The sequence below is a fragment of the Thamnophis sirtalis genome, unplaced genomic scaffold (genome assembly GCF_051295495.1).
Source record: "Thamnophis sirtalis isolate CommonGarterSnake01/CBP01778 unplaced genomic scaffold, rThaSir2_p1.2 scaffold_9, whole genome shotgun sequence".
Taxonomy (NCBI): Eukaryota; Metazoa; Chordata; class Lepidosauria; order Squamata; family Natricidae; genus Thamnophis; species Thamnophis sirtalis.
The window spans coordinates 75,095,534-75,108,472 of NW_028261389.1; the positions used below are offsets into that span (position 1 = coordinate 75,095,534).

Consider the following 12,939-nt stretch of genomic DNA (forward strand, 5'->3'; position numbering starts at 1 on the left):
CTATTCAAGAAGGGACGTTAAAAGTAGTAAACTTAGCAGAGATGGCCAAAATCTCAGCATGTTTGAAGGACCATTCAGATGAGAAGTACAAGTTGGAACGGAGAAGATGGATCGACTACATTCAAACTAAACATCGGACTAAGGAATTTCAGTTAGCTTATGAATGAACAAGGAATGTTATAATTTACCTAAATTTAGTTTAATAAAAGGGGAGTTAAAGTACAAGAGGGAGGTAGGATGCTATAGTTAGTTTGCTTATGTTAGTGCAGTGTTTCTCAACCTTGGTGACTTTAAGTCCCGTGGACTTCAACTCCCAGAATTCCCCCAGCCAGCTCTGCTGGCTGGGGGATTCTGGGAGTTGAAGTCCACGGGACTTAAAGTCCCCAAGGTTGAGAAACACTGTGTTAGTGTATGATTGTTAAATGTTTATACCCTGTATTTTGCTCTGGGAAGTTGGGGGGGAGGGAGGGTTGGAGGCAGAGGTAGGTTCCTACCAGTTCCCACCAGTTCGGTAGAACCGGTTCGTCAAATCTACCGAACCGGTTAGAAGAGGTTCCACCAGTGGACCCGGAAAGCAGGCCACACCTACAGAAGAGGTTCCAAATTTTTTTGAAACACACACACACACACACACACACACACACACACACACACAGAGGCTCACGAAGAGAGAGAAAGAGAAAGAGAAAGAAAGGAAGAAATAAATAAAGAAAAAAAGAAAAAGTGAGAGATGAAAGAAAAAAAGGAAAAAGGGACAGAGAGACAAAAGGAAGGAGAGGGAGAGAGAGAGAGAGAGAGAGAGAGAGAGAGACAGGCTCACACAGAGAGAGAAAGAGAAAGAGAAAGAAAGGAAGAAAGAAAAAAAGAAAAAAAGAAAGAAAAAGTGAGAGATGAAAGAAAAAAAGGAAAAAGGGACAGAGAGACAAAAGGAAGGAGAGAGAGGGAGAGAGAGAGAGAGAGAGAGAGAGAGAGAGAGAGAGAGAGAGAGAGAGAGAGAAAAAACACATGGCCGGCAAGCCACTCCCACCAAGTCACATGGCCGGCAAGCCACTCCCACAAAGGAGGCCACACCCACAGAGTAGGTTCGAAATTTTTTTTGAAACCCACCACTGGTTGGAGGGGGGGGGGAGGGTTGGGGTGGGGGGAGAGAAGGGGAAGGGGAAATATTTGTAAAATTTATTAAAACTTTTCAATAAAAAAAAAAGAAAAGAAGGAAAAAGTTGAGAGCGCTAATGGTTAAAAAAGAAGCAGCCGCAATTTCGTATTGTTAAAAGATACGCTTAGAAGGACAATCGTCGTTGTCGTTTCTTCTCTTCAAGGAAGGCAAAAGGAGGATTAAGAGGTCTATGAATAAGGATGTGAATTGCGTTTTGACTCAACCCAGAATAGGTGCTTTGGTGCAGATGAGAGCGGCAGAAAAGGTTTTCAGCAGAATATATTACTGCAGCGGCACAATTTGGTTTCTCCAAAGTTGTTTCCCCAATCATTAATGGTTTAGTAATTTATTTGTATCCCGCTTTTAGTGTTTTTATCAACAACTCAAGATGGTGGATGTGTCCAACACACCTTCCTCCTCCTATTTTTTTCTCATAACAACAATCCTGGAAGGTGGGTTGGGATAAGAGACACAGACTGGCCCAAGGTCACCCAGTTAGCTTTCATGGCTAAGGTGGGACTAGAACTCACAGTCTCCTGGTGATTGGCCCAAAGTCCTCTAGCTGGTTTTCTTGGTTAAGGTGGGACTAGAACTCACAGTCTCCTGATGATTGGCCAAAAGAACTCCAGCTGGCTTTCTTGGCTAAGGTGGGACTAGAACTCACAGTCTCCTGATGATTGGCCAAAAGTCCTCCAGCTGGCTTTCTTGGCTAAGGTGGGACTAGAACTCACAGTCTCCTGATTATTGGCCCAAAGTCCTCCAGCTGGCTTTCTTGGTTAAGGTGGGACTAGAACTCACAGTCTCCTGATGATTGGCCAAAAGTCCTCCAGCTGGCTTTCTTGGCTAAGGTGGGACTAGAACTCACAGTCTCCTGATGATTGGCCAAAAGTCCTCCAGCTGGCTTTCTTGGCTAAGGTGGGACTAGAACTCACAGTCTCCTGATGATTGGCCAAAAGTCCTCCAGCTGGCTTTCTTGGCTAAGGTGGGACTAGAACTCACAGTCTCCTGATGATTGGCCAAAAGTCCTCCAGCTGGCTTTCTTGGCTAAGGTGGGACTAGAACTCACAGTCTCCTGATGATTAGCCAAAAGTCCTCCAGCTGGCTTTCTTGGCTAAGGTGGGACTAGAACTCACAGTCTCCTGATGATTGGCCCAAAGTCCTCCAGCTGGCTTTCTTGGCTAAGGTGGGACTAGAACTCACAGTCTCCTGATGATTGGCCAAAAGTCCTCCAGCTGGCTTTCTTGGCTAAGGTGGGACTAGAACTCACAGTCTCCTGATGATTGGCCCAAAGTCCTCCAGCTGGCTTTCTTGGCTAAGGTGGGACTAGAACTCACAGTCTCCTGATGATTGGCCCAAAGTCCTCCAGCTGGCTTTCTTGGCTAAGGTGGGACTAGAACTCACAGTCTCCTGATGATTGGCCCAAAGTCCTCCAGCTGGCTTTCTTGGCTAAGGTGGGACTAGAACTCACAGTCTCCTGATGATTGGCCCAAAGTCATCCAGGTGGCTTTCATGCCTAAGGTGTGACTACAACTCATCTCCTGCTTTTCATCCTAGTGCCTTAACCACTAGGCCAAACTGGCTCTCTTTATGAAAACAACTTAAGAGTTTATAGTCCTATTCAGCACAGCCCAAGAGGTTTGCAAGCTTGAATCGTTATTTTTCAATTAGGCTGGGTTAATATCTTAAGGCTTTCTTTCTTCTCTTTAAAGAAATAAGAAGAAAAAGAAATATTTTAAAGAAATATTTCAAAATATTTTGCTTTTCTATGCACACACCATGTCCAGGAAATCATCATATTGACAGCAAGGCGAAGAGAGTTCCAGAAATATCAACCGAAGAAAGAAAAGGCAGCAAGGGGGGGGGGGGGAGAGAGCCACCAGAAATGACCTGCTGGAGATGAACAACATGCCCGAAAATCCAAATACTAACCCCGCTAAAATGAAGAACCATCCCAGAAGCCACCGCACCGCAGACGGTGCTCAGTTTCCCTCCGTTGACAGTTAGCCAGTTCTGGCTGGTTGGGGCACGGTTGAAATTGTCTTTTAGCTGTGTGGGGAGGAACACATCTGGCTCGTCGCAGTATAACCCGCTCCAGTTTTCATCACACCTGCAAAAAACAGCAGACAGAGAACCCAATTAGAGACAAACACCCGATATTTAGGTTCCACCACAAAACTGCGGTAGACAAAAGCGCGCTTGCCGAAAGCGCGTACGTGACGTCATCACAGTGCGACGAAAACATCGCGCTGTGAGTGGTAAATTTAAAATTAAAGCGAAAACCTTACCCTAACCCCCCCAAACCTAACCCTAAACCTAACCCTAAACCTAACCCTTAACCTAACCCTAAACCTAACCCTTAACCTAACGCTAAACCTAACGCTAACCCTTAACCTAACGCTAAACCTAACCCTAACGCTTAACGTAACCCTAACCCTAACCCTTAACCTAACCCTAACCCTAACCCTAACCCTTACCTTTATGTGAATCGGCTTGCTTTAATTTTATTTTAATTTCAATGTAATTTATTTTTATTTTTTTTCGTCGCGCTGCTGATGACGTCAGGTACGCGCTTTCGTTGAGCGCGCTTTTGTCTACCGCGGTTTTGACGGGTCACGGATATTTAAGGGTTTCAGCAAGATGAATGAGTTTCATCGACAGTGTTGGCTTCCTCGAATCTCAGAGGTGGGCTCCAACCGGTTCGACCCGGTTTGGCCGAATAGGTAGTAACTTGGTTCAAAGTTTGGTTCAAAACTGCTCCACTGAAAGGTTCTTGGCTTTAATGCAAAGAAGAAATAATATTTGGAGAGGCACAACCGATGACCCTGTACAATTCAGCCTGTTGTTTTTAATGGTTCACCGACAATTGCGCGATAGACAAAACCGTGCCAACAAAACTGCAACGTCAAAATCACTAATTGATTTTTGACAAAAGCACGACGACAAAATTTCCGCCCCTCGTTTTGTGAAATCATACTTTTGAAGTAACTACTAGGCAGTGCTATTTTGGGGGCTTCCAAGCTCCAGGTCGTGATGAGCTGGTAGAAGACACGGTGTGGAAATTAAGAAAATTATGGAATTATCAGTCGGTTGCAGGTGGTTAAGAGAGAAGAAAGCAACGTTGCCAGGACTTCCTAAGCTTTATATATACACACACACACACATAAAATTGGCAAATAAAGTTAATTCCACTTCCAACAGCAGATGAGCTGTTGGAAGTGACAATTATACAAGAAGCTAAATTAAAGGCCTTCAGAAAAAAAACAACGTGAATATGGTACGGCAGATTTCAAAAATTGCAGTCGGAGGCCAGATTTGAAAATCCACGCAGGAAAAGCATCAGCTGTAGAGCAGAATACAATAAACACTCTTCAACGGAACTGTTTTTTGTTTTTTTTTGGAAATATTTTCGGAACTGTGATTTAAAACAAGACTGCAGGGATAGCTCTCCGAGTCATAATAATAAGAAACCACAAAATGGCAACTTCCCAAGCTATTTCTTTTCTCTTTTTTTGCCAGATTTGTAAATTATACCACTAAATATAAAATATTAAACTTGGCACACAAGGATCCTCTCTAGTGACATCAATCTAACAGGTTTTAGCTGGCTCGCACGGTGCCCTGGATAAAAGATGTTATCTAAAATGTGTTGGGTTTTTACATAATAAAATATTTTTCACTGGCGCTTTGGATAGGTTTTTTCCCCCCAGTTTCTGGCTTGATTTTTAATATCTGACTTCCATTTTTTTTTTTTTTTTGCCCATCACTATCTTATAGATAAAACAATCTTTTTCTGATATTTTAAGTCAAAAGCTGTGAGTAAAGGAAAAGTTTCAAGTTTTTCCCTAACCAAATGAGAGTGGAGGGATTCTGGGACCGAACTGGGGTCGGCAACCTTAAACATTCAAAGAGCCACAAAGGTTCTAAAACAGTGGTGAGTTCAAAAAAATTTTTAGAACCTCTTCTGTAGGTGTGGCCTGCTTTGTGGGAGTGGCTTGCTGGCCATGTGACTGGGTGGGAGTGGCTTGTCAGCCATGTGACCGAGTGGGTGTGGCTTAGCAGTCATGTGACTGGGTGGGAGTGGCCAACTTGTAAAATGTGGTGAAACTCACTTAACAACGCTCTTGCTTAGCAACCAAAATGTTGGCTCAGAAACTCTGGCATTTGAAGCATGCAAGTCTTAAAGCTGTCAAGTTACAAGACTCTCGCACCCCTAACCCTTTAGAAAAAAAAAACCCAGGGGTGTTCAAACATGACAGCTTTAAGACTTGTGGACTTCAATTCCCAGAATTCCTCCTCTCGTCTTCATCTTGATGATGTGAAGATGGGCGGGGGAGGGAACTGGAACCGGTTCTAAACGGCACTGTAGATTTGTGGAACTTCTTCTATAGAAGAGGTTAGAACTGGCAGGAACCCACCCCTGTCCTAAACAGAAGCCCACCATTCAATTCTGGAGCCGACTGGAAGTCCTGTTCCCCCATCATAGTCTCCTCCTAGTACGGCATCATTTTTCCTCTACCTGTCCTAACTGAAAGCCCTATCAATTGTGGAGCCGACCGGCAACAGGGAGCCGCAGCAGAAAGATGAAAGAGCCACATGCGGCTCCGGAGCCACAGATTGCTGACCCCTGACTTAGGTGGCATGAGAAAATATTTAAACAGAATCAACAGTTATTTTGTCTTCCAGACAAACTTGCGCCGGGGGTCGGCAACCTTAAACATTCAAACAGCCACAAAGGTCTCCAGGCCTCCTCCGAGTTCCATCTGCCGGTCAATGTCAACTGGCAACCACGCGGAGGAGAGCCTTCTTGGTGGCAGCTCCGACCCTATGGAACGATCTCCCTGTGGAGATTCGTACCCTCACCACCCTCCCGACCTTCCACACAGCCCTCAAAATCTGGCTATCCCGTCAGGCTTGGGCTAAAGACTGTAACCCGCCCGAATGGTATGAATGTTGTGTTTTAATGATGTATTGTTTTATATGTTAAAAGTCTGTCTCCCCCCTCCCTCTTGAGTTGTAAGCCGCCCTGAGTCCCCCCAGGGAAAAGGGCGGCATATAAATAAACTTCAAATACCAAAAAAATACAATGTTTTATATGTAACTCTTTGAGGAAATAGAGGAAATTCTATGTAACTCTAGGAGGAAATACAAAGCGAGTTACATTCTTTCATTTTTGCTAATAATTAATAATTGTCATTATTATTACTACCAGTACTATTCCACCATAAACACTGGAGGCCAATGAATTTGTTCTGACACCAAGTTTTATAAGCAGCTGGTAAACCTCCCCCCCCCCCGCCCCAGGGAATCAAATAAAGAACCACAAAAATGGATTAATGCGCTTCTATCAAATTTACATTTTTCTTTTATCTGGCACTTTTTTAAGGCAAGGTGCATGCCCCCTAATCTTAACTGAACAGGATATTTTTAATTACTATAAGCTTCCCAAATCATCCCAAAGCTGCTTTTTCAAGGGGCAACTGGACTTTTATTTTTTCTTTGAAGAAGTTTCACTGCTCATCCAAGAAGCTTCTGAAAAGCGAAACATCTTCAACGAAAAAAAAAAGGTCAGTTCCCTCTTGAAAAAAAAGCACTTTTGGGATAACCATGACCTGGATGACTGAGAATCTCCATGGATTTCCCGAGTAACAGCACCTAAATAGCATCTACCCTGTTTCCCTGAAAACAAGACCTCCCCGGATAATAAGCCCGATCAGGCTTTTGAGCACATGCGCTAAAATAAGCACACCCCGTAAATATTTAAACGCATACGCAGCTAGTCCCTGCCATTTCCTTCAGTTGCTTGCTGTGCAAACAACATGAAGCAAGGCCACTGGGGAGGGGAGAGAAGGGGGAACATGCCCCATGCACCCCACATGCCCTTACCTAGAGCCTGTAGAGCTGAGGTGGCGCAGTGGGTAGAGTGCAGCACTGCAGGCCACTTCAGCTGACTGCTATCTGCAGTTCGGCGGTTCAAATCTCACCGGCTCAGGGTTGACTCAGCCTTCCATCCTTCCGAAGTGGGTGAAATGAGGACCCGGATTGTGGGGGCGACATGCTGACTCTGTAAACCGCTTAGAGAGGGCTGAAAGCCCTATGAAGCGGTATGTAAGTCTAACTGCTATTGCTATTGCTATTACCTAATGGCCACTCCCACAACCCTAGCCACTGCAATAGCAGTAGCAGTTAGACTTATATACCGCTTCATAGGGCTTTCAGCCCTCTCTAAGCGGTTTACAGAGTCAGCATATTTCCCCCAACAACAATCCGGGTCTTCATTTTACCCACCTCAGAAGGATGGAAGGCCGAGTCAACCTTGAGCCCGTGAGATTTGAACAGCGGAACTGCAGAACTGCAGTCAGCTGAAGTAGCCTGCAGTGCTGCATTTAACCACTGCGCCACCTCGGCTCTGCGTCCATCCTGGCCTGCTAATGGCCGCCACAAAAAGAGCGGCAGGCCCAGTGACGCGCAACACAGCAGCAGCCATGAGGTGATCACGCTCGCCGCCTCCTTCACCTCAAAAATTATAAGACCTCCCCGAAAACGCGGCCGAGTGCTTCAGGGATCAAAGGAAAATAAGACCCTGTCTCATTTTCGGGGAAACACGGTAAATGACGAAGGGTGTGTTTAAAAAATAGTCTAAACAATTGAAATAAATTTGGTACATTAGACCTCTTCAATCCAGTTCCGCCAAAACTACATTTTTTTAAAAAAAGACATATAAATGGTGCACTAATCCATCACAGCAGGCCATTTAATTGTAAAATTCCCTTTAATCGTTGCATTAGGAAAGTGGTTCTATTATCTGTCTTTGCAGATGTTGCCGAAAAAATAATGCACGAGGAATTTTAGTAGCTGTGATTTTTTTTCCCCCTAACAGGGAGAGGAGCAGTGATACTGATCTAGAGACGCTGTCATCAGAGCCTCCACTGGGTCGATGATAATTGATATTAACGATAGCTTTGGATTATTGCGCTGGCTGAAGAATCGTCCAAGCGCTGAAGATAAGGCAAAATAATGGGGCCAATTATTTTCATGAATTGTTTTATTGATCTTCCTGACTGCACAGAATTTGTTCCGCTTCATTAGCCCACATTCATGGTTGGGAGACATTTTGTTTTGAGAGGAGACCGAAAGAGATTAATTCGAACGGGGAAGCTGGTTAGTTTGAATTCTGAGAATAAGCCAACTGAACTGATTATATCCCAAGTCAGTGAGGGGGAACCTTTTTCGGCACCAAGTGCCAAAAAGGAAGCCTGCGTGCACGTATGTGCTCATCTGGGCCGTAACCCGGAAGAGGAGCTGCCCAGGGGGCGCGCGCGCGACAGAAATTGAACTTCCGGTTTGCACACCCCTGACAGATAATCTTCCGGTTACTGGCATAGCAATAGCAATAGCAGTTAGACTTATATACCGCTTCATAGGGCTTTCAGCCCTCTCTAAGCGGTTTACAGAGTCAGCATATCGCCCCCACAGTCTGGGTCCTCATTTCACCCACCTCGGAAGGATGGAAGGCTGAGTCAACCTTGAGCCGGTGAGATTTGAACCGCCGAACTGCAGATAACAGTCAGCTGAAGTGGCCTGCAGTACTGCACTCTAACCACTGTGCCACCTCGGCTCCTGCATGTGTGACGATCAGCTGGAAGACACGCTCCTCCAGTTTCTGGCACTGCCATATGCACGAAGGCCGGCTGATCATCACACACGCATGCGCACCAGAAACCCGGGAGAGGAATGGATGACGGCACATGTACCAGGCGACATGACTAAGCATGCCACTTCGGGCACAAGTGCCATAGGATCGCTATCACGGTCCTCAGTGAAAACCATGCACAGTAAGTCCTCGACTTGCCACCACAATGGGGCCCAAAATTTATGTCACTAAGTGAGACATTTTAAAGTGAATTTTGATCCATTTTTTGACCCTTTTTGCCACAGTGGTTAAGGCTGCAAAAGGGGATCATGTGACCTTAGGGCACTGAAACCATCATAAATATGAAGCAGTTGCCAAGCGGCTGAATTTTGATCACATGACCATGGAGATGCTGCAATGGTTGCTAAGTGTAAAAAACAGGCATAAGTCACTTTTTTTTAGCGCCGTTGTAACTTTGAACGGTCACCAAATGAATCATTGTAAGTCGAGAACTACCTGTATTTCTTTGTGATATTTAGTGGAGCAGTCTGGTCCACACTACAGGTAGTCCTCAACTTACAGCAGTCCATTTAGTGACCGTTTGAAGTTACAAAAAAAAGTGACTCATGAACAGAGGTAGTATTCAGCCGGTTCGGACTGGTTCACTCGAACCAGTAGCGGAAATCATGGTTGGCTCTCTGCTGTCCTTTTAAGGCTGGGCGCATGTGCAGAAGGCGTGCGTGTAAGCAAAGCACATGTGCGGAAGGGGTGCGTGCTCCCGCAAATCAGTGGGAACAAAATGTGAAACCCACTGCTGCTCGTGACTGAACAAAGTGACTGAACAAAGTCACTTTGTTCAGTAATGTTTGAACAGTCATTAAATGAAGTCTTGTAGGTCGAGGAGATAACCTGTAGTTACTCTAACACAGAGGTCAGCAAATGCGGCTCTGGAGCCGCATGTGGCTCTTTCCTCCCTCTGCTGTGGCTCCGTCACCGGTCGGGGCCACAATTTTGATAGGAGCTTCCGGTGGGAGGGGAGAGAAGCAGTGCTTATGCAGTGTCCTATGGCTTAAGGCAGGGGTCAGCAAACTGTGGCTCTCGAGCTGCATGTGGCTCTTTCCTCCCTCTGCTGCAGCTCCGTCACCGGTTGGCGCCACAATTTTGAGAGGAGCTTCCAGGAGGGGTGGGGATGTGGGGGGGGGGGGGAGAGAAGCACAGTGTGCCAGAAGAAGACTCTGTGGACAGAAGGAGGGTTTTCCAGTTGTCTCCACAATTGATAGGGCTTTCGGTTATGACAGGTAGAGGAAAAAGTGCTCTGCACTAGGAGGAGACTCTATGGTGGGGGAACTGAACTTCCGGTCAGCTCTAGAATTGAACAGGGAGTGTCCGGTTAGGACCTTTGTGGCTCCCGGTGTTTTCTTTTCTGTGGGAAACGCGTCCAAGTGGCTCTTTGAGTGTTTACCTTTGCCGACCCCTGCTCTAACACGTCTCTCTCAGTGGAGTTAATACTTACACGCAGTTTCCTTCAGTACATCTTCCATGCCCGCTGCACATATCTATACAGCCGTCGCCTATGTAGACATTGTCAATAGCCCACGTTTGCTGCTTGTCGAAAGGAGCTGTTTGGTGCCAACGGAAGCGGGTCGCATCCGATCTTTAGGAAAGACGACAGGTGAAAAAACAACAACAGAGTACTTGTGGAGTTAAGGCCCGAGAACCAGCACATTCCGCCTATGGTATCGATCAAACAGAAACTGTGGCTTTATTCAACAAATAAACAAAATCCAAATAATGAAAGAGAGAAACAGCCTGGGATTAAGGAGAAACTTCCTAAGAGTGAGGACAATTAACCAGGGGAACAGCTGGCCTCCAGACGTTGTGGTGCTGCTCCACCACTGGAGGCTTTTAAGAAGAGACTGGACAGTCAATTGTCTGAGAAGGAATAGGTTCTACTGCGTGAGCAGGGGGCTGGACTAGAAGACCTCCAAGGTCTCTTCCAATCTATTCTATTCCTATTCCCTATTCTATTCCCTATTCCCTATTCTATTCCATTCTATTCCATTCCTATTCCTTATTCTATTCCTATTTCTATTTTTATCCTATCCTATCCCTTATTCTATTCTATTCTATTCCTATTCCCATTCCTTATTCTATTCCTTATTCTATTCCTATTCCTTATTTTATTCCTATTCCCTATTCTATTCTATTCTATTCCTATTCCATTCCTATTCCTTATTCTACTCCTTATTCTACTCCTTATTCTCTTCTCTTCTCTTCTATTTTATTCCTATTCCTATTCTATTCTATCCTATTCTATTCCTATTCCTATTCCTATTCCTATTCCTATCCCTATTCTATTCATATCCTATCCTATCCTATCCTATCCTATCCCTATCCCTATTTCTATTCCTATTCTATTCCTATTCCTATCCCTATCCCTATCCCTATCCCTATCCCTATCCCTATCCCTATCCCTATCCCTATTCTATTCATATTCTATCCTATCCTATCCCTATCCCTATTTCTATTCCTATTCTATTCCTATTCCATTCCTATTCCATTCTATTCTACTCTTTTCCTATTTCTATTCCGATTATTATTTCCATTTCTATTAACAGTAGATGGCAGCATTAAACTTCACACCGTCTGCTCCCGAAAAGGAACAAAACTTTTGTTCAAGCAGATTGCAAATCCTATTTGCTTATTCTGTTTATACTTTGTACCCCCAACATTTTTTTCCCCTCTTCGGTGTTCCTCCAATTTTTCAATCAGAGTAGGGTGATCTTTGAACTTAACCCATTGGTTTTATAGTCTCAACTATTTCTGATAAATTGGAAACAAATTTTTAAAAGCCCGAGGTGTGTTTATGGTTTAAGTACGAACCCTCTTTTTTTCTTATTACTCTGCATCCTGTTTTTAGGGCAATTGAGACCCGTTTCCTCACCGTATATAGGAGGTACTTGAGAAATTGTTTGTCTTTAAGAACCTTTTGGTTTTGCCCGACTCTGGGTGATTTTATAGGCAAGTGCTCTCCATGGTACAGCTTGGAGCTGAAAACAGCTCCCCACCAGTTGTTTTATGCTTGACTTGTAGGAAGTTAGCACCCATCCCTCTCCTAGAAGAATGAAATATTCTAGGAAATATTAAAAAGGCAGAATATTGTGTTTCCCTGGATATTGTTGGAAGAAAAGTCCTTCTGGGTTCAGTTCCAAGTGGGGAAAAAGACACTAGAAACATGGAGGCTGTTTGGAAAGATGGTTTAATGGTGGGCAGGACCACATGGCTTGAGGTCCTGAACAGAAAAGGGTGGGGGTCACATGCTTCCAGATGTTGGGCGAAGAAGAAAAGCCAACTGAGAACAAATATGCAACTTGTAGAATTCCTTTGGAAAACAAGTTTAGAAACGTGTAGCCAGGGGTGGGATTCAGCCGGTTCAGCTGAACCAGATTCTAATTTTACATCTAGTTCACCGAACTGGTAGTTGCAAGAACTGGCTGGCCCCGCCCACCCCATCCCTCCCGGGAGTCTCCACGTGGCCCATTTTGGATGCCAGGTAAGTGCAGGGCCTGCGCAGAGGCTCCGGGAGAGCAAAAAACAGGCCTCCCGGAAGTTCAGGAAATGAGCCCATTTCTAGTCTCCGGAGCAGGGGGATTCAAATAATTTAACAACCTGTTCTCTGCCCAAATGACCAGCTGGGTAGGTGTGACTCGGTGGTCATGTGACTGGATAGGCATGGCCAACTTGACATCACTCACGTGTAAGCAGGGCAATAAAGATTAGACTAGAAACAACACCAGGATGTTTCCTTCCTGCCTTCCTTACAGGATTAGCCCTGTAAAGTGGGGAAAAAACAAAAGGAGATTTCTTCCAACAACCGATTCTCCCAACTGCTTAGAAAGTTACGAACCGGTTCTCCCAAATAGGTGCGAACTGGCTGAATCCCACCACTGCTCCGGAGGGCCTCTGAAGGTTGGGGAGCGTGAAAATGCCCTCCCAGAAGTCTAAGTAGGCCACACCCACCATGGCCACACCTATCCAGAAACCTGGCAGAGAACCGGTTGTTACAATTTTTGAATCCCACCCCTGCACGTAGCTATTGTGGAAAAAGAGACCACTGTTTTCAAAGTCATAATATAATGGGAAACTTGTTATG

The 12,939-nt window shown here is 45.0% G+C and overlaps 1 protein-coding gene across 1 annotated transcript in view; it reads right to left on the reverse strand.

Annotated features, from left to right (window-relative positions):
* Nucleotides 1-12,939, reverse strand: part of RELN (reelin) — a 389,713-nt gene that overhangs the window by 45,104 nt on the left and 331,670 nt on the right. The window contains exons 47-48 of the mRNA XM_087722293.1: nt 10,300-10,440; nt 3,086-3,263 (exon numbers count right to left, since the gene is read on the reverse strand). Coding sequence (XP_087578419.1) covers nt 3,086-3,263; nt 10,300-10,440 — 319 coding nt within the window. The remainder of the gene's footprint in view (nt 1-3,085; nt 3,264-10,299; nt 10,441-12,939) is intronic.